Source organism: Rhinoderma darwinii, chromosome 12, assembly GCF_050947455.1.
Source record: "Rhinoderma darwinii isolate aRhiDar2 chromosome 12, aRhiDar2.hap1, whole genome shotgun sequence".
Taxonomy (NCBI): Eukaryota; Metazoa; Chordata; class Amphibia; order Anura; family Rhinodermatidae; genus Rhinoderma; species Rhinoderma darwinii.
Genome location: NC_134698.1, coordinates 81,598,237 through 81,619,085, shown reverse-complemented (window position 1 = coordinate 81,619,085; position 20,849 = coordinate 81,598,237). Strand labels below are relative to the sequence as shown.

Here is a 20,849-nt window from a genome sequence, read left to right as displayed (position 1 = left end):
TGATCTCTAGTGAATGGATAGGCTGTATTCAGTGATGTCACCGCTGCTCTCTAGTGAATGGATAGGCAGCATTCTCATTGATGTCACCGCTGCTCTCTAGTGACTGGATAGGCTGCATTCTCAGTGATGTCACCGCTACTCTCTAGTGAATGGATAGGCTGCATTGTCAGTGATGTCACCGCTACTCTCTAGTGAATGGATAGGCTGCAGTCTCTGATGTCACCGCTACTCTCTAGTGAATGGATAGGCTGCATTCTCAGTGATGTCACTGCTACTCTCTAGAGAATGGATAGGCTGCATTGTCAGTGATGTCACTGCTGCCCTCTAGTGAATGGATAGGCTGCAGTCTCTGATGTCACCGCTACTCTCTAGTGAATGGATAGGCTGCATTCTCAGTGATGTCACCGCTACTCTCTAGAGAATGGATAGGCTGCATTCTCAGTGATGTCACCGCTGCTCTCTAGTGAATGGATAAGCTGCATTCTTAGTGATGTCACTGCTGCTCTCTAGTGAATGGATAGGCTGCATTCTCAATGATGTCACCGCTACTCTCTAGTGAATGGATAGGCTGCAGTCTCTGATGTCACCGCTGCTCTCTAGTGGATGGATAAGCTGCATTCTTAGTGATGTCACTGCTGCTCTCTAGTGAATGGATAGGCTGCATTCTCAATGATTTCACCGCTACTCTCTAGTGAATGGATAGGCTGCAGTCTCTGATGTCACCGCTGCACTCTAGTGAATGGATAGGCTGCATTCTCCGGGATGTCACCACTGTTCTCTAGTGAATGGATAGGCTGCATCCTTAGTGATGTCACTGCTGCTCTCTAGTGAATGGATAGGCTGCATTCTCAATGATGTCACCGCTACTCTCTAGTGAATGGATAGGCTGCAGTCTCTGATGTCACCGCTGCACTCTAGTGAATGGATAGGCTGCATTCTCAGTGATGTCACCGCTACTCTCTAGAGAATGGATAGGCTGCATTGTCAGTGATGTCACTGCTGCCCTCTAGTGAATGGATAGGCTGCAGTCTCTGATGTCACCGCTGCTCTCTAGTGAATGGATAGGCTGCATTCTTAGTGATGTCACTGCTGCTCTCTAGTGAATGGATAGGCTGCATTCTCAATGATGTCACCGCTACTCTCTAGTGAATGGATAGGCTGCAGTCTCTGATGTCACCGCTGCACTCTAGTGAATGGATAGGCTGCATTCTCCGGGATGTCACCACTGTTCTCTAGTGAATGGATAGGCTGCATCCTTAGTGATGTCACCGCTGCTCTCTAGTGAATGGATAGGCTGCATTCTCAATGATGTCACCGCTGCTCTCTAGTGAATGGATAGGCTGCATTCTCCGGGATGTCACCGCTGTTCTCTAGTGAATGGATAGGCTGCAGTCTACTAATATATTGACAGTACAATTCTCATACCTTGGTTACTCCTCTGGGCTCTTCTGCTATTCTCAGATTCTGTAAAGAAAATATTTTCTGTTTTGAATGTGAGTAGATCAGCGTTTCCTAAATATGGACTTTCACTTTAAGGCTATGTTCACACGGAGTATTTTGGGGGAGGAATATCTGCCTCAAAATTCCGTTTGGAACTTTGAGGCAGATTTTCCTCTCCCTGCACGCCGATTTTCGCGCCGTTTTTCGCCCGCGGCCATTGAACGCCGCGGGCATAAAACAGCGCGAAATACGCTTTCTCTGCCTCCCATTGAAGTCAATGGGAGGTCAGAGGCGGAATCGCCCGAAGATAGGGCATGTCGCTTCCCGCGGGAAAAAGACGCCGACGCCTCCCATTGAAATCAATGGGAGGCGTTCTCGGGCCGTTTTTGCCGAGTTTTGCGACGCGGTTTCCGCGTCAAAAAACTCGGCAAAATACTCCGTGTGAACATCCCTTTGGGTAAACATGATAACATCTTATTACACCAGTTCATCCTTCCAGGCGCCACCCATCTATAACCCTGTCCTGTTAATGCCCAACTTTAGGAAAGGTTCCACTCTGCAAATCCCAAAACCCTGCAGATCCTTGAGACATTGTATCCTCATATCTAATAATAATAATAATAATAATCTTTATTTATATAGCGCCAACATATTACGCAGCACTTTACAATTTAGAGGGAACATGAAAACAATATCAGACATTACATAGTGAGAAAGTTCATTTACAATTCAAACCTGGGGAGTGAGGACCCTGCTCGCAAGAGCTTACAATCTATGAGGAGAGGAGTGAGGACCCTGATCGCAAGAGCTTACAATCTATGAGGAGAGGAGTGAGGACCCTGATCGCAAGAGCTTACAATCTATGAGGACATAAGGGAGACACAAAGTGTAATAGTGTTTGTTCTGTACAATGGTCCGGCCATTTTTATACACATGGGGTGGTAACATAAAGCTGCATGAGCCGGTCACCAGCCACTATCCGTGTATGACGGACATGAAGAGAAGGAGTGTGAGGGAATCTTATTCTGATGACTAATCTAAATGGAGGGCCATGGAAAGGAGTCAGATTAGGGAATGTTATAGGCCGGTCTAAATAGATGTGTTTTCAGGGCACGTTTATAACTGGATATTGGGAATTAATCTGATTGTCTGGGGTAGCACATTCCAGAGGACGGGTGCAGCACGAGAGAAGTACTGGAGACGGGAGTGGGAGGTTCGGATTATGGAGGATTTTAATCTAAGGTCGTTGGCAGAACGTAGAGCCCGAGTAGGGTGGTAGACAGAGATGAGGGAGGAGATGTGAGGAGGTGCAGCGCTGGGGAGAGCTTTGTGGGTGAGAGTAATAAGTTTGAATTTTATTCGGAAGGGGATGGGCAACCAGTGCAGTGACTGGCACAGATTAGAGGCGTTGGTGCAGTGACTGGCACAGGGTAGAGGCGTTGGTGTAGCGGTTGGTCATAAAGATGAGCCTGGCTGCTGCATTGAGGATAGATTGGAGAGGGGAGAGTTTAGTGAGGGGAAGACCGACTAGTAATGAGTTACAGTAGTCATGACGAGAGTGAATCAGAGCAACAATGAGAGTTTTGGCAGTTTCCTCCGTAAGAAAAGAGCGGATTCTGGAGATGTTTTTTAGGTGAAAATGACAGGAGCGTGAAAGTGATTGTATGTGAGGAGTAAAGGAAAGATCTGAGTCAAAAATAACCCCGAGACAGCGGGCGTGCTGCTTAGGAGTTATGATAGAGACAGCGGGCGTGCTGCTTAGGAGTTATGATAGAGACAGCGGGCGTGCTGCTTAGGAGTTATGATAGAGACAGCGGGCGTGCTGCTTAGGAGTTATGATAGAGACAGCGGGCGTGCTGCTTAGGAGTTATGATAGTGCCACACACAGAGATGGAGACATCAGGTTTAGGGAGGTTAGTAGATGGTGGGAACACAAGAAGCTCAGTTTTAGAAAGATTCAGTTTCAGATAGAGAGAGGACATGATGTTAGAGACAGCGGACAGACAATCACTGGTGTTCTGTATTAGAGCGCGGGTGATGTCATGGGAAGAGGTATATAATTGGGTGTCATCAGCGTAGAGATGGTACTGGAAGCCAAGTCTGCTGATGGTTTGTCCAATAGGAGCTGTGTAGAGAGAAAAGAGGAGCGGACCTAGGACTGATCCCTGAGGAACCCCGATATCAAGAGGAAGAGGAGAAGTGGAACCAGCAAATGACACACTGAATGAGCGGTCAGAGAGGTAGGAGGAAAACCAAGAGAGAGAGCAGCGTCCTTGAGGCCAATAGAGTGGAGCATGTTAAGTAGGAGTTTGTGGTCTACAGTGTCAAAGGCTGCAGAGAGATCCAGAACAATCAGGAGAGAGGATTTACCGTCCGATTTAGCCGCCAAGAGATCATTTGAGACTTTAGTAAGGGCAGTTTCTGTGGAGTGTAGAGTGCGGAAACCAGATTGTAAGGGGTCAAGAATGGAGTTAGCAGAGAGATAGCGGATAAGGCGAGAGCAGACCAAGCGTTCCAGGAGTTTGGAGATGAAGGGCAGATTAGAGACTGGTCGGTAGTTGGCAGCGCTGGATGGGTCAAGTGTTGGTTTTTTCAATAATGGGTTTATAATGGCATGTTTAAAAGCGGAGGGAAAGATACCAGAGGAAAGAGAGAGGTTAAATATTTTAGTGAGGTGACTAGTGACAGCTGGGGAGAGGGACTGGAGGAGGTGTGAGGGGACAGGATCACTAGGGCAGGTAGTAGGACGAGAAGAAGAGAGGAGCCTCGAGACTTCTTCTTCAGTTATTGGGTCAAATGCTGAGAGTGAAGAAGAGGGAGTGTGGGGGGGAAGGGGATCCATGTTACTCGGGGACTGGGAGATAATATCATGCCGGATGTTGTCAATTTTAACTTTAAAATAATTGGCCAGGTCTTCAGCACTGAGATCTGTGATTGGCGTCTGCACTTTAGGACTAAGGAGGGAGTGAAAAGTATCAAAGAGGCGTTTTGGATTATTAGATAGTGTGGAGATGAGAGAAGTGAAGTAGACTTGTTTGGCGCGGTGAAGGGCAGAGTTGTAAGTTTTGAGCATAAATTTGTAATGGAGGAAATCTGCATCCAAATGCGATTTTCTCCACAGTCGTTCGGCACATCTCAAGCACCGCTGAAGAAAGCGGGATTGAGGCGTGTGCCAGGGTTGTCGTCGTCTTTGTCGGGTGGTTCGGAGTGTAGTGGGGGCTGCTTCATCCAATGCATTTTTGAGAGTGTTATTATAAAGTTTGGCAGCCAGATTGGGACAGGAGAGGGAAGAGATAGGGGACAATGAGGACTGTAGACTGTCTATGAATTTCACAGTGTTAATGGCATGTAGATTTCTGTATGTCTGATACGTAGGGATGACCTGAGGAGGCAGAGAATATTTGATAGTAAAGGAGAGAAGATTGTGGTCAGAAAGAGGGAGAGGAGAGTTAATAAAGTCAGAAACTGAGCAGAGCCGGAAGAAGACCAGGTCAAGCGAATGCCCGTCCTCATGTGTAGGAGAGTTAGTAAGTTGTGACAGACCGAGGGACGAGGTTAAAGATAGAAACTGGGAGGCAGATGAGGAGATTGGGTTATCAATGGGGATGTTGAAGTCACCCATGATGAGAGTGGGTGTTTCAGAGGATAGAAATTGTGGAAGCCAGGCAGCAAAATGATCCAGGAATTGGCGGGGTGAGCCCGGTGGGCGGTAGACAACTGCCACTCGGAGGGGAAAAGGGTGAAAGAGTCTGAGGGTGTGGACTTCAAAAGAGGGAAATGTGAGTGAGGGGACCGGGGGAATGACCTGGAAAGTGCAGTGTGGGGAAAGAAGTATACCTACTCCTCCACCCTGCCTGTTCTCAGGTCTGGGGGCATGAGAGAACTGGAGACCACCATAAGATAGAGCAGCAGGGGAATATCTACAATACATCAGCAGAGAACGACTCTTACCGTAGGTTTTCCAGAATCCCGGAGCTTGGATTTGTACAGCATCCAGAGGTAGCGGAGCTCTTCCAGTTTCAGGTCCTCCGTCACCGTCATGGACGATCTGCTGCGTAGAAGAGACTCAAAGAGGTTTTGGCCTTGAGGGACCCGAATCTGTAATTTCTGCATTTAAAGAAATCATAAACGTATTTTACATGTGAACCGAACTTCAAGCTCAGGAAAACCGGGCCGACTCCACCGCGGTCAAACATCTGGTTAATCTACGTCTACACCCCCCTCCCCCCGGCGATTCCTGGGGTATTTCGGTCCTCATGGTGATATATTCACCACCGTCCCTCTCACAGGCAGCAGATTCATGATTTTTAGTATGTACACAGTGACTTCACCAGCAGAATAGTGAGTGCAGCTCTGGAGTATAATACAGGATGTAACTCAGGATCAGTACAGGATAAGTAATGTAATGTATGTACACAGTGACTCCACCAGCAGAATAGTGAGTGCAGCTCTGGAATATAATATAGGATGTAACTCAGGATCAGTACAGTATAAGTAATGTAATGTATGTACACAGTGACTCCACCAGCAGAATAGTGAGTGCAGCTCTGGAGTATAATACAGGATGTAACTCAGGATCAGTACAGGATAAGTAATGTAATGTATGTACACAGTGACTCCAAAAGCAGAATAGTGAGTACAGCTCTGGAGTATAGTACAGGATATAACTCAGGATCAGTACAGGATAAGTAATGTATGTACACAGTGACTCCACCAGCAGAATAGTGAGTGCAGCTCTGGAGTATGATACAGGATGTAACTCAGGATCAGTACAGGATAAGTAATGTAATGTATGTACACAGTGACTCCACCAGCAGAATAGTTAGTGCAGCTCTGGAGTATAATACAGGATGTAACTCAGGATCAGTACAGGATAAGTAATGTAATGTATGTACACAGTGACTCCACCAGCAGAATAGTGAGTGCAGCTCTGGAGTATAATACAGGATGTAACTCAGGATCAGTACAGGATAAGTAATGTAATGTATGTACACAGTGACTCCACCAGCAGAATAGTCAGTGCAGCTCTGGAGTGGGTGGAGTAGGACGTGTGGAGAGAGCTGCTGAGACTTCCGTGCAGGCCTTGGATCCAGGGACTTTCCTTATCCTATCTGCCCAGGCCTCAAACCATCTGCCTGGGCTTGGAAAGTACCCTGAGGGGGGTTCCATCCTAGGATGGAGCCTCAGACCTCTACCTCCCGGAGCATGCCAGCGGGGGGTAGAGGGTCATCCCAGCTGGCTGGGAATATGAAAACAGTCGCGGGGGTGAGGAGATCATCTCGGGGCAAGGCTGTCCTGGCTCCCCCTGAGGCTGGAACCCTGGATAAGGGTATGGAGACGCGGTCCGGCATGGTGATCGAGGTGTTGTCGTCTGGAGAAGGACCAGCACCGTCCGGACATTTGGATGACGGTTGTGTGGAGGAATGGGGACAGCTGAGGACCGGAGAGACGGTGGAGAACTTCAGCTCCCGTCTGGCTATGCGGTTGGAGGAGTATCGGGACCTCAGGAAGTCGCTGCAACGGCTCCGTGCGGACTTGGCGGTCGCCAGAGGAAGGGCTGCAAAATGCACAGGAGGTAAGAGGTCCCGATACCGTTTAAATGTGAAATCCTTGTTGGAGGAAATAAAAGAAGTGGAAGAGAGACGTGAGGAGATTTTGGCAGGCGGAGGGGTGTTTGGAGAAAAGTTAAAAAACGAAGAGAGGTTTGCCGAGATGGCAGAACCTATAAAAATAGAAAGTGTGGAGGAAGACAGCAGAGCCCCAGACACAGCAAAGGAAATTGTGGGGGAGAAAATGGAGCATGAGAATGCAAAGTCCAGAGAAGGCTCAGATTCTGAGGCACCCAGGAGCAGTGAGGAGGAGGAGGGTGGACACACAGCTGGGAGAAATCAAGAGTGTTTTGAAACTGACAGTGAGCGGCCTCCAGGATTACTTACACAGATCCGTAACGTGGAGTCGCCGGTATCCTTCCAGGGATTTTGTTTCGGTGCGGAGTTACCCGCAGAGGAGGAAAAGGAAAAGAAAAAAAAATTTAAGAAGAAAAAAAAGGAAAAGGAAAAAAAATCTGCTAAAGGTTCATTTAAAATGGTGTATACAGCAAGATCCTTCCTGTGCTCTGAGCCAGATGCAAGTCAGGATCAGAGCGCAGGTCCCGCAAGACCCCCAGCTCAAGCCTCTGCAGTGGGGCTGGAGCGGGAATGCGGGGAGAGTGTTACGGGTCCGGCATTAGAACACGTGGTGGTCAAAATGGCGCCGGACGCCAACCCCTGCAAAGGGGGCGGTACTGGTGGCCTGGTGACGCCAGGGGGTGTGTCCCCGTGTCCGGTTAATGGCGAGCCCGGGAAACTGGTCTCTGATGCGAGTCAGCGGTCTGGAGAACGGGTAAACCAGAAACCGGATGTGGTGTCTGAAAGCCGGAAGTCTGTCGGTGTCAAGCCGTCATACGTTCCGGACAAGGGCGGTCACAGAGGGGGCTCCGGCTCTGTTGGCCACTCCTCTGTGGGAGGGGGGAGTGGTCCGGCGCCGGAGGCGGCTCCAGTGACGTCAGTGGCTCCTTCGTCCGCATCACTGAAAAGTGGTGTAGGCGAGAAGGGGGCTGCTGGCGTCGGGGGCGGCGGTGGCCCCTTTCCCAAAAATGTTCCGCACATAGAAAAGATGGAGGTTAATGAGGCGGAGGGCACAGCGGGGACACCGCTTATAACATCTGGTGGCGTCCCTGCAAAGGTGCCTGATGATGCGGAGACTGAAGCAGTGTCTACCCACACAAAATGCACAGAAAAAATACATAACATAGAACCAGGCCTGGCCAGAAGGATGACTGCAGGGGGACCTGGTGGGTTAAATAAAAAAGTTGCGGCTGTGGATGTGGGAACTGCTGGGGGTATGCAGGTGTCTGTAAATAAAGATGCTGGAGTGTCTGCTGGTAATGGGGTGTTGAGTGCTGTGTCTGTAGGTGGTGAGGTGGTGGGTGGTGGGGATGGGGTATCAACCAGGGGCAATGGGCCTGGCGCTCCTCTTGCTGTGACATCCGGCAGGTCTTATGCTGGTGTGGCAGCGGGGGGACAGCGGGCCCACCCATCTTCATCCTCAAGGTCCGGGGACGGTAACTTGCAACAACGTCTCTTGGACGCTTTAAGAGAGGGAAAGCAAACCCTAACCATAGGGGGAGTGCAGAAGGACCTGTCTTTCTGGATAGACAGATATGGTCTAAATGCCTTCCGAGAGCAACGAGGAGATCAGTGGTCGCTCCCAACAGCCGGGCAGGCTGTAGCCAGGAGGAATGTGGTCCGTCTCCGGTGGCGTGGCAATGATGCGTGCCCTCCCAGAAAGAGGGTGGTGGAGCTGCTGCTGGGGATGGGCTTCAAGGCGAGTGACATCTTTGCCTTGATACATCCTCATGGCTCGGTCGAGTTTGACATCAGCTTTGTTCACCTAGGGGGCCTTGAGGTCTTCTGGGGGAACTACGAGCTGATGAAGGACGAGCCTGGCTGGCGAGACTTTGCTGCACAAGCAATTTCTCGCCAAAGTGGTCCCAAGAGAGTGACCGTTCTTACCCGTAACGAGTCACTCTCTTGTATTGATATCATGACCTGGTTGGGAAGGTACGGAGAGGTAGTAGAGATGCCACGGAAGAACATGGATGAGTTTGGCATCTGGTCAGGGGCCTGGACGTTCATGGTTAAACTAAAGCGTCTGGGACAGACGGTGTCCCACATACCATCGTCTGCTTTCCTGGGAAGAGATCGGATCCTTGTCTTCTACCAGGGGCAGCCGAAGTTGTGTCACCGGTGTGGCGACCCCTCACATTTGAGTGCAGGCTGCAAGGTGCAGAAGTGTGCTCATTGTGGGGGGATTGGTCATCTAGCCGCATCGTGTGACCGTATTCGCTGCAACCTGTGTGGTGACTTAGGTCACCCGTTCAGTCGGTGTCCTCGCTCTGTTGTCAATGCCTGTTCCAAACCTGCGGAGGATGAAAGGAGGGAGGCCTCCGTGGGTGAGGGTGCGGGCAGGGACGATGGGGCACAGGGGCAAGGGAAGAATGCAAAGAAGGGTCCCCCTTCTCGCCAGAGAAGGGCGGAGAAGCGAAGGAAGGAGAGGATTTGGAGGGCGCTCCAGGAAACTGGGACGACCTCTGATTCGGATCTGGATGCCCCCCCTGAAGCTGATGCCCCTGGGGAGGCCGAATTGAACGGGGAGATGAGGAGGATCCAAAGGGAGCAGAGGGCTGAGGACTCTCAGTCCTCCCACTATGAAAGTGTGGGAGAGGAAGAGAGGACTCAGCCTACAGCAAAAGGGACACCGGGCAAAACCCAAGGGCCAAATACATCTGGCCCCGCCCTGGCCCAGGAAGGTAAATCCTGTACCCCCCTGGTGCGCTCTACTGATCGATACCATGCTCTCGTGGACATTCCAGCCTCTCATACTAAGAGGGAGGGCATGGTAGGGCACCCTAGAGTCGTTGAGCCTCCCCTGCTGCAGGGGCCGTTGCCCCCAGAGGGGGAGGTTGACCCGGAACTTGGGGATGAAGATGGGAATAGGGTGGTGAGTATGGACTCCTCAGTTTGCAAGAAGCGAGGCAAAGAAGGGGGGTCCTCATCAGATAGAGGAGGGGGTGGGAAGAAGAAAGCCGTCTAACTCAAACATCCATGATGGCGGCACCCACTCCGTTGACGCTGGCATCAATTAACGTTGCCAGCATTAAGTCAGATAGGGCGAGATTTGCAGCCTTTGATTTTCTTGGCCGAGTTGAAGCCGACATTTTGTTTTTGCAGGAGACCAGGCTGTCACTTTTGGCAGACGTCGTTAAATCTAGGAGGGAGTGGCGACGCGGGCCCTCCTACTGGTCTCTTGCGGCTGAGCCCTATAGCGGAGTGGCGGTCCTTTTCACCGCACCGGTAACATGCCGACGGATGATTGAGTTAGAAATGGGGAGGTGCTTGATCTTAGATGTCCTCATGAGGGGACAGGAATTAAGACTAATCAATATATACGGACCCCAGAGCAAATGGGACCGTAAAAGTCTCTTCATGAGGATTAAGCCTTTCCTTTTTTCAGGTCGACAAGTTATCTTTGGAGGGGACTTCAATACTGTCGTGAGGCCCCGAGATAGAGGAGGTTCCGGAGATAAAAAATTGACCTATGATAGTGTAGCATTAAAAAATATAGTTAGCGATGCTCGCCTGGTGGATATCCACATCAGGCATACCCCAGGCCACTCGGGTTTCACCTATCGTAGAGGTAGTTGTAGGTCTAGGATAGACAGGTTTTTCTTGAAGGAGGAAGCCATCTCTTCACCAGTGTCCGTTGTTGAGGTGGAGTTCTCCGATCACTGTATGATCATTTTCTCTTTGAACATTGCAGAGTCCCTCCAGATGGGAAGAGGTATATGGAGGCTGAATTCTACTCTCTTGGAAGAAGCGGAGATAAGACAGGCCTTTGAGGATTTTCTTCAGAGCCAGGTACCTTTGTTGGATCTCAGTGGTACTACGTCTGAGTGGTGGGAGTTGTTTAAAGTCCGGGTGGCAGGATTTTTCCGCAGGCTCTCAAGCCTCAGGTCCATGAGTAGGTACCGCCTATATCAGGAACTGAGGGGGAAACTCGAACATCTGGTCTCAACCGGGGGTAGTGGGGAGGAGATCTCCGTGGTGAAAGCTTTGCTCAGGAGGTGTCAGTATGATAGGCACACATCTTTAGTTCTTGAGAGGGATTTCGGGAAGTACCGCTCGCCCGACCCCTACAGGAACTGTAAGATGTCAGTGAGTCGTAAGGTTGTGACAGGACTGATTGATAGTACAGGATCTCTGAAGAGATCCAAATCAGGGATCTTGGAGGTCGTCAGATCCTTCTACTCGCACCTCTTGGGGAAGCAAGATCCAAACCGAGACGAGATGTCGGCTTTCCTGGCTGAAACCATCCCTGAGCCAGGGGTAGACCCCTCTCTCGGTGTTTTGATAGACTCGATCAAGGAAGAGGAAGTTGGATTGGCGATTGATGGGCTTGCCCTCAAAAAATCGCCAGGGCCGGATGGCTTAACATCCGAGTTTTATAAGACTTTTAAAGGAACCCTAGTTCCCCTCTTGACTGAGGTGTTTAATGAGTGCCTTTCCTTGGGTACTTTGCCAATGTCAATGAGGAGGTCGGCCTTGATCGTTTTATCGAAGGGTAAAGACTCGACCCGTATTGAGAATTGGCGTCCCATAGCGCTGCTCAATACGGACAGAAAGGTTCTCGCAAAGGTGCTGTTTAATCGGCTGGTGAAGTTTGCATCCCGGCTCCTTTCGCCGGTCCAGCATTGCTCTGTTCCAGGCCGCAGCACATTTAGTGCTGTCCTCAGTGTCAGAGAGGCAGTGGAGCAGGGAAATTCTGGTCGGTGGGAGGGGTACATCCTGTCCTTGGACCAGGCCAAGGCTTTTGACCGGGTGGACCACGAGTACCTCTGGTCGGTCCTTCTGAGGTACGGCCTACCGGGGGGGTTTGTCAATTGGCTACAGACCTTATACACTGGGGCTGAGACTTTTGCGCTGGTGAACGGTTGGGTTGGAACCCCCTTTGAGGTTGGGTCTGGTGTCCGCCAGGGTTGTCCCTTGAGCCCTTTGCTATATGCGTTCGCAATTGATCCTTTTCTTAAAAGGATCGATCGTGGGCCATTGGCGGGAGTCGGGGCCGGCCTGGAGGGGCCGGAGGCCACTCAGAGGGTGGTTGCGTACGCAGACGACGTCTCCATTTTTGTCACCTCGAGAGGGGAGGCAGAGTGGGTGATGTCGGAAGTGGAGCGTTACTCGTTGGCATCTGGGTCCAAGATCAACCGGGATAAGTGCAAAAGTCTCTGGCTGGGAGGAGGAGATCCTGGTTTTGATCTCCCGGACACCCTTCCAGAGCCTCAGGGGTCTGCTAAGATCTTAGGAGTCGAATTTGGCCCGGGTGATTACCCCAAGAAGAACTGGGAGGATAGGCTGAATCTAGTTGCCCAGAAGGTCGACCAATGGAAGGGTTGGTCCTTAACCCTGAGGGAAAGGGTTCACTTGGCCAAGGCCTACCTGGTGCCCATGTTGCTTTACCTGGGTAGTGTGTGCATCTTGCCAGAACCTCTCTGGACTCGGGTCTATAGCCTGTTCTTCCAGCTGTTATGGGGGAACAGGCTCAACCTAATCAAGAGGGAGGTTACTTACCTACCAAGGACACTAGGCGGGTTAGGTATGGTTAACCCGGTGGTGTTCCTAGTGAACACCTTTGTTAAGATCAACCTGGCAAACCTCTGGCAAGAGAGGGCTCCTTGGTGGATATCCTCCTGCAGGGGGTGGTTTCGGCCTTTCTTCCAGGAATGGGAGAGAGGAGGGCAAGTGAAAGACCTGCGTACACCTCACGGACATCTCCCGGCTTATGCCACCCTGGCGCTGAAGATTGTTCGCCGGTGGGGTCTGGAGGTGTGGGAGATCAGGACCATGTCGAGAAAATTTCTTGACAGGAGGGTCCTGATGACCCACTTCCAGAAGCCCCTGGCGCTCAAAGACTGCCCAAGTAGTGACCTCGGGGTGGGATTAAAACTTTTAAATTCAGCGAGGATTCCCCAGAAGTTTTGGGATCTGGCTTGGCGTTGCTTCCATGGGAGACTGTATGTGAGGGGCAATCTAAAGTGCAGAAGCTCTGATGATCGGGATTGCCCCCGGGAGGAGTGCGGCGGAGTGCTGGAAAGCATGGAGCATTTCCTGCTTCATTGCCCTTTCAATACAGAGGTATACAAAAGGGTGGGAGCCTCCATTGGTTGGCCAGGCCTAACCAGCCTCTCCTATGCTGGGTGGGCCTATGGAGTGTTCGGAGACCTCGGTGGTAGGGACCATTGCACCTTGTTTCTAGTCAGTATAGTGGTCAGGCACTTTATGTGGAATGCACGATGTCTAGTTTCTACCCAGAAGAAAATCCTCCTAGTGGATGAGGTTGTTAGCAATATCATGGGTGACCTGGTGAAGGTGCATTCTTTGGAGGTTGGCAGATTGGGAGAATCCAAAGCCTCTCGTCTTTGGAGGGGCTTTTCCTTTTGGGTGCCTTAATGTGTCTGCCTTCATGAGGGAGGGGGGGGGTCGTCACCGGTGCTCAACTGGAGGTGGGGGTCTGCGTTCCGCTGAGGCACCAAAAAAAAAAAAAAATATAGCGATAGGGCTCGGAATAAGGGAAAGGTGAGGGTCAGCATAGGGTCAGCTTTCAATAGGGTCAAGAAAGGGCTAGTAATAGGGTAAGGAGATAGGGCAAGCGATAGGGAGGGTGCAGCGGTGGACGTGGTACCTTGGCCTCTGGGGGGGTGCTGGGGGGGGGCTTTCCCTTCTCTCTATCTGGTGATGGGCTAGGTAAGCACAGGAAGATTTTTGTTTTGTTTAGGATTGAAATGGCAGGAAAAAGGTTTACAAGCGACCGAACTTGGTGCTTTCGGGTACGGTGTATTTTGTATATGGTTTGGTATTTGGACAAGTTGGTGATGTGTATTGTATTATATTGTAAAAATGTTGTTAGAATAGGGATAGACTTAAGGGGGTTAATAGATAGGTTGGGAGGGGTCGGGGGGGGGGGGGGGGGGGTTTGCCTGACCCAGCCCCGGACTATGCGGACATGGGAGGACATGGGGCGGGGGGCTGGGCTGGGGTGTTGGGTGTGGTGGTGGGGGCCAGCATCTGGACTATGCGGACGTGAGAGGACATGAGGCGAGATGCTGGCTGGGGTGGTGGAGTTTAGGTAAGAAGGGTAAGGTTAAGGAAAGTCAGGATGTGTATAGTGTGATTAAAAAAAAATAAAAATAAAAAAAAATTAAAAAAAAAATATAAAAAAAAAAAAAAAAAAATTGGGATTAGTATTATTATATTTTGGATTGTTTTTGTTATTATTATTATTATTATTATTATTTTATTTGTTATTATTATGTTGTTTGATTATTATTATTATCATCATTATTATGTTGTTTCTTTAGGCCCTTGGTTGACGCGGGTCGGGGGATTTTCTGTTAGTACTTTTGATGACGTTTATATGATGTTTGTATATATTCTAGCTATTGTTTAGCTTCGGATGAAGTGTAGATGTAAGTATATAAGAGTGGGGTGTATGTGGCCGGGTCTGGTATAGTTTTCTCTTCTCATATACTGAGATGTATATAAGAAAATTTGTTTATAAGAATTGGGTTGTGACTTTTTGGTTATATGGAATTAGTTATGTATTTGTTTTTCAGTTTATGTTTTGTAAATTTATATAAAATAAAGAGATACAGGATGTAACTCAGGATCAGTACAGGATAAGTAATGTAATGTACACAGTGACTCCACCAGCAGAATAGTGAGTGCAGCTCTGGAGTATAATACAGGATGTAACTCAGGATCAGTACAGGATAAGTAATGTAATGTATGTACACAGTGACTCCACCAGCAGAATAGTGAGTGCAGCTCTGGAGTATAATACAGGATGTAACTCAGGATCAGTACAGGATAAGTAATGTAATGTATGTACACAGTGACTCCACCAGCAGAATAGAGAGTGCAGCTCTGGAGTATAATACAGGATGTAACTCAGGATCAGTACAGGATAAGTAATGTAATGTATGTACACAGTGACTCCACCAGCAGAATAGTGAGTGCAGCTCTGGAGTATAATACAGGATATAACTCAGGATCAGTACAGGATAAGTAATGTAATGTATGTACACAGTGACTCCACCAGCAGACTAGTGAGTGCAGCTCTGGAGTATAATACAGGATGTAACTCAGGATCAGTACAGGATAAGTAATGTAATGTATGTACACAGTGACTCCACCAGCAGAATAGTGAGTGCAGCTCTGGAGTATAATACAGGATATAACTCAGGATCAGTACAGGATAAGTAATGTAATGTATGTACACAGTGACCCCACCAGCAGAATAGTGAGTGCAGCTCTGGAGTATAACACAGGATGTAACTCAGGATCAGTACAGGATAAGTAATGTAATGTACACAGTGACTCCACCAGCAGAATAGTGAGTGCAGCTCTGGAGTATAACACAGGATGTAACTCAGGATCAGTACAGGATAAGTAATGTAATGTATGTACACAGTGACTCCACCAGCAGAATAGTGAGTGCAGCTCTGGAGTATAATACAGGATGTAACTCAGGATCAGTACAGGATAAGTAATGTAATGTATGAACACAGTGACTCCACCAGCAGAATAGTGAGTGCAGCTCTGGAGTATAACACAGGATGTAACTCAGGATCAGTACAGGATAAGTAATGTAATGTATGTAAACTGTATAATGTACGTTAAGAAAAAGCATCTCTGATCACAGAGACGTTATTTTATCAAAACCTCTGAGCATTCTGTTAAATTAAAAATTTCTTGCAGTCACATCACATATCCGGCCCCAAAACGGAGCTGCAGTAAACAGTAGGATCCGGAGGTATTAGCGGTGGTGATGAGCATTGTAGACCTGGGCTCTGTAATTTATACCTGTAGATGACTCTGCCGCGTTCTTATTCCGTCGCTGCCAGAGACGCGAGATGCACAAATCCTGTTCAGTTTTGAACTTTCTGTCTGCAGCCACTGCTCAAACTCCAGCAGCAGCTTCATGTGATCGTCACCTGCCTGGAGCAAGAAAACAGCGGTGACCCCTAATATTCAATGTACCTCGGGGTACAGAATGACACACTGACACTTGGGGTACAAGATAATGACACTGTCTGTATCATTGTTTTGTACCCATAGTGTCATTGTTCTGCATCCCAAGTGTCAGTGTATCATTGTCCTGCATCCCAAGTCTGTTATGTACCCTCATTATCCTGTTCAAGTGTCATTCTTACACCCCAAGTGTCAGTGTCATCATGAGGCCCCCCAAGTGACAGTGTCCCCCAAGTGTCAGTTTTTCATTATCCTGTACCCCAAGTGTCAGCGTGTCATTATCCTGTACCCAGGGGCGTAGCTAGAGGCTCATGGGCCCCAATGCAAAAATTCTTACTGGGCCCCCCCCCCCCCGCAAACTTCTCATGGCCGACGGTCCGCAGCTTTCAGCTGCATCGCTGGGTCTCCTAAGTGACCCAACAATGCAGCACTAGCAGCCGGGGGCGTCACGAAGGCTGGGTTCACACACACTATTTACGGTCGTAATTCGGGCGTTTTAGCATTGAATTACGTCCGAAAATGCGGCTCAAAAGCGTCGGCAAACATCTGCCCATTCATTTGAATGGGTCTTACGATGTTCTGTGCCGACGGTCATTTTTTTTACGCGCCGCTGTCAAAAGGCGGCGCGTAAAAAAGACGCCCGCGTCAAAAAAGTGCCTGTCACTTCTTCAGACGTAAATAGAGCCGTTTTCCATGGACTCCATGGAAAACCAGCTTCAATTACTTCCGTAATGGAAGCAGCAAAAGACGCCTGCACATGCCATTACGGCTGAAATTACGGTGCTGTTTTCTCCTGAAAACAGCACCGTAATTTCAGCCATAACAGACGCTGCCGTGTGAACATACCCTCAGGGCTTAAAATGTCAGGGAAATAGCCCCAATACATATGTGTCCGCCCCAAAAAAAGTGTGTATATGAGACAGCATAGCATATCTATAGCACTACGACCCTATAAACTATGGATAGGATTAGATACATTGGCTCAGCAGACAGTATCACACATGATAGGATTAGATAGTGGCTCAGAAGGCAGTATCACACATGATAGGATTAGATACAGTGGCTCAGCAGACAGTATCACACATGATAGGATTAGATACAGTGGCTCAGCAGACAGTATCACACATGATAGGATTAGATACAGTGGCTCAGCAGACAGTACCACACATGATAGGATTAGATACAGTGGCTCAGAAGGCAGTATCACACATGATAGGATTAGATACAGTGGCTCAGAAGGCAGTATCACACATGATAGGATTAGATACAGTGGCCCAGCAGACAGTATCACACATGATAGGATTAGATACAGTGGCTCAGCAGACAGTACCACACATGATAGGATTAGATACAGTGGCTCAGAAGGCAGTATCACACATGATAGGATTAGATACAGTGGCCCAGCAGACAGTATCACACATGATAGGATTAGATACAGTGGCTCAGCAGACAGTACCACACATGATAGGATTAGATACAGTGGCTCAGAAGGCAGTATCACACATGATAGGATTAGATACAGTGGCTCAGCAGACAGTATCACACATGATCGGATTAGATATAGGGCCCAGAAGACAGTATCACACAAGATACGATTAGATACAGGGCCCAGCAGACAGTATCACACATGATTGGATTAGATACACAGCTCAGCAGACTGTATCACACATGATAGTATTAGATACAGGGCCCAGCTCGCTGACATTGCGGCTCCAGCGCTGGACCCAGGAAAGGTAAGAATAATAATTTTGCTTCTTTATGTGTTACTGATTATTTTTGTGTGTTTGTTTACAGGTTCGGTTGTTTGACTTCGGATACGAGGACTTCAATGACGGCGTTTTTTTTATTCTCAATAAAATGGTTAATGAGGGTTGTTTTTTTATTTCAATAAAATATTTTTTCTATGTGCTTGTATCTTTTTAAACTTTATTATCACCGCCTTAGTAATGGCCGCCGGCTGATTGACAACCTCCATTACTAAGGCGGGGCTTAATGTTAGCCGGTGCAGAGGCCAACACTAACCCCCATTATTACCCCGGTACCCACCGCCACCAGGAGTACTGGGAAGAGCCGGGTACGAACCAGTACCCGACCATCTGTAGTGACGGGCAGGCACCGGGGTGGCCGCAGGCTGGTAGTATTAGGCTGGGGAAGGCCAAAAACAGTGGCCCTTCCCACCCTTGTAATGCTTCCTGCTGCTGCTGTGTTGTATCTGGCTGGTTATGAAAATTGGGGGGGACCCGACATCGTTCTTTCCAATTTTTTATTTTTTTTTAAATGACGTGGGGTCCCCCCCATTTTTCATAACCAGCCAGATACAATAAAGCAGCAGCAGCCTAGCATCACCAGGGTAGTAGGGGCCACTGTATCTGGCCTTTCCCCTCCTGATACCAGCCTGCGACCACCCCAGTGGCCGACCATCACTACAAATGGTCAAGTACTGGATCGTACCCGGCTCTTCCCAGCACCCCTGGGTGCCGGGGTAATAAAGGGGGTTAGTGTTAGCCTCTGCATCGGCTAACACTAAGCCCCGCCTTAGTAATGGATGCTGTCAATCAGCCGGCGGCCATTACTAAGGCGGTGATAATAAAGTTTAAAAAAAAACACAAAGACATAGAAAAAATATTTTATTGAAATAAAAAAATAAAAACACACAACCCTCATTAACCATTTTATTAATAAAAAAAAAAGCTGTCATCGAAGTAGTCCTGGAATCCCTGTAGTCCATGACCGAACCTGTAAGAAAACACACAAAAAATGATTAGTAACACGTGTTAGGGTATGTGCACACACACTAATTACGTCCGTAATTGACGGACGTATTTCGGCCGCAAGTACCGGACCGAACACAGTGCAAGGAGCCGGGCTCCTAGCGTCGCACTTATGTACGATGCTAGCAGGACAACTGTCCCGTACTGAAAACATGATTACACTACGGGACAGTTGTCCTGCAGCGAGGCAGGGACTCCTAGCGTCGTACATAAGTATGATGCTAGGAGCCCGGCTCCCTGCACTGTGTTCGGTCCGGGACTTGCGGCCGAAATACGTCCGTCAATTACGGACGTAATTAGTGTCTGTGCACATACCCTAAGGCTTAGATACAGGGCCCATGTGTGATACTGTCTGTGGGACCCTGTATCTAAGCCTACCACAACGTAGGCTTAGATACAGGGTCCAGCAGACAGTAATCTTATACAGTATAAGATTACTGTGTGCTGGGGCCCTGTATCTAAACCTAGTGTGGTAGGCTTAGATACAGGGCCCAGCAGACAGGATCACACATGGGCCATGTATCTAAGCCTACCATGTGATTGGCTTAGATAAAGGGCCCAGCAGACAGGATCACACAATCTGTGATCCTGTCTCATGGGCCCCCTAAGCCTGCTACATCGTAGGCTTAGGGGTTGTGCAGTCCCTAAACATTGATGGCCTATCCTCAGGATAGGCCATCAATAGCTGATGTGTCGCCCGGGACCCGCAAATCAGCTGTTTTGAAGGGGACGCAGCACTCGTACGAGAGCTTCTCCCCTTCATTTCACTACTTGCTCACACTGTGAATCGCCGACACCGATTCACAGTGTGACCGGAATGAAGGGGAGCAGCTCTCGTACGAGTGCTGCGGCCCCTTCAAAACAGCTGATTGGCGGGTCCCGGGAGTAGGACCCCGCCAGTCAGGGCTAAGCTTACCTTCCTCTTCGGCCGCGGCGGGAGTTCTGTAGTCTCGATGCTGTGCGCGGCGGCATAGCGCTGTGACGTCATGCGCTGCGCACAGCGCCTGACATCAGGACCTCCGCTGCGATCCGGAACCAGGAAGGTAAGTAAAGTATGTTACTATAGTAACAGGGGCCCGCGGCCCGAGTTACTATAGTAACTTTTTATTGATGTGGTGCGGGGGGCCGTGGGCCCCCCTGGCTTCGGGGCCCGGTCGCAATTGCGACCGCTGCGACCCCTATAGCTACGCCAGTGCCTGTACCCCAAGTGTCAGCGTGTCATTATCCTGGACCCCAAGTGTCAGAATGTCATTATCCTGTACCCCAAGTGTCAGCGTGTCATTATCCTGTACCCCAAGTGTCAGCGTGTCATTATCCTGTACCCCAAGTGTCAGCGTGTCATTATCCTGTACCCCAAGTGTCAGCGTGTCATTATCCTGTACCCCAAGTGTCAGCGTGTCATTATCCTGTACCCCAGAAATCATTCTTGGTCCATTATATAAGTAATTACCTTATTCCCTCTGACTCTGTGGGCACTGGGAGAATCCACAATGTCTACGGACTCGGCGAGGGACACAAACTTCTGACCCCTCCTGGATGTGCCGGGATTATTGGAACATTTTCCTTTCTCTTTTATATTCCCTTCTGCAACAAAACTTTCCAGCGGAGACGTCGCTATAAATCTCGTGATTCTCGTATATGTAGGAATAATCTGCCGATACAACGCGGGTTCTTTACTTACCCAGAAGGGATCGGTTGTCTGTCTGGGGTAATCTGAAATCCTGCTCTGGGGTGAACCTCGTCTTCTTCATGAAGGCTGCGCCTGCGGGGGGATTATGGGAAAAGTGAAAAATCTCAGGTCATGACTGCATCTCATCCACGAGAACCAGCAGACATAGACCAGTGTAGACCAGTATAGTAACCTGGATGTCCAGTCTCCTCTGACCACTGCTGGACTCTTCTTAGACTTTGATGTATGAGAAGGACTCGTTCTACGGCCCGGACTGGAAAACCTGAGTAAGAACAGAATATTTGGAGTTTGTTACAATGTAACCACAAAACATAAATAAAA

General features: G+C 49.1%; 1 protein-coding gene across 3 annotated transcripts in view; it reads right to left on the bottom strand.

Annotated features, from left to right (window-relative positions):
- The window catches only part of SYNE3 (spectrin repeat containing nuclear envelope family member 3), an 80,059-nt gene that overhangs the window by 5,434 nt on the left and 53,776 nt on the right, over positions 1-20,849 (bottom strand). For 2 of the 3 annotated variants that reach the window (XM_075844293.1, XM_075844294.1), the window contains exons 21-26: positions 20,701-20,790; positions 20,520-20,600; positions 20,289-20,433; positions 15,900-16,034; positions 5,392-5,547; positions 1,426-1,464 (exon numbers count right to left, since the gene is read on the bottom strand). In XM_075844293.1, coding sequence (XP_075700408.1) covers positions 1,426-1,464; positions 5,392-5,547; positions 15,900-16,034; positions 20,289-20,433; positions 20,520-20,600; positions 20,701-20,790 — 646 coding nt within the window. Of the gene's footprint in view, positions 1-1,425; positions 1,465-5,391; positions 5,548-15,899; positions 16,035-18,724; positions 18,804-20,288; positions 20,434-20,519; positions 20,601-20,700; positions 20,791-20,849 lie in introns of those variants that run through there. The other variant, XM_075844295.1, reaches the window with a different exon arrangement.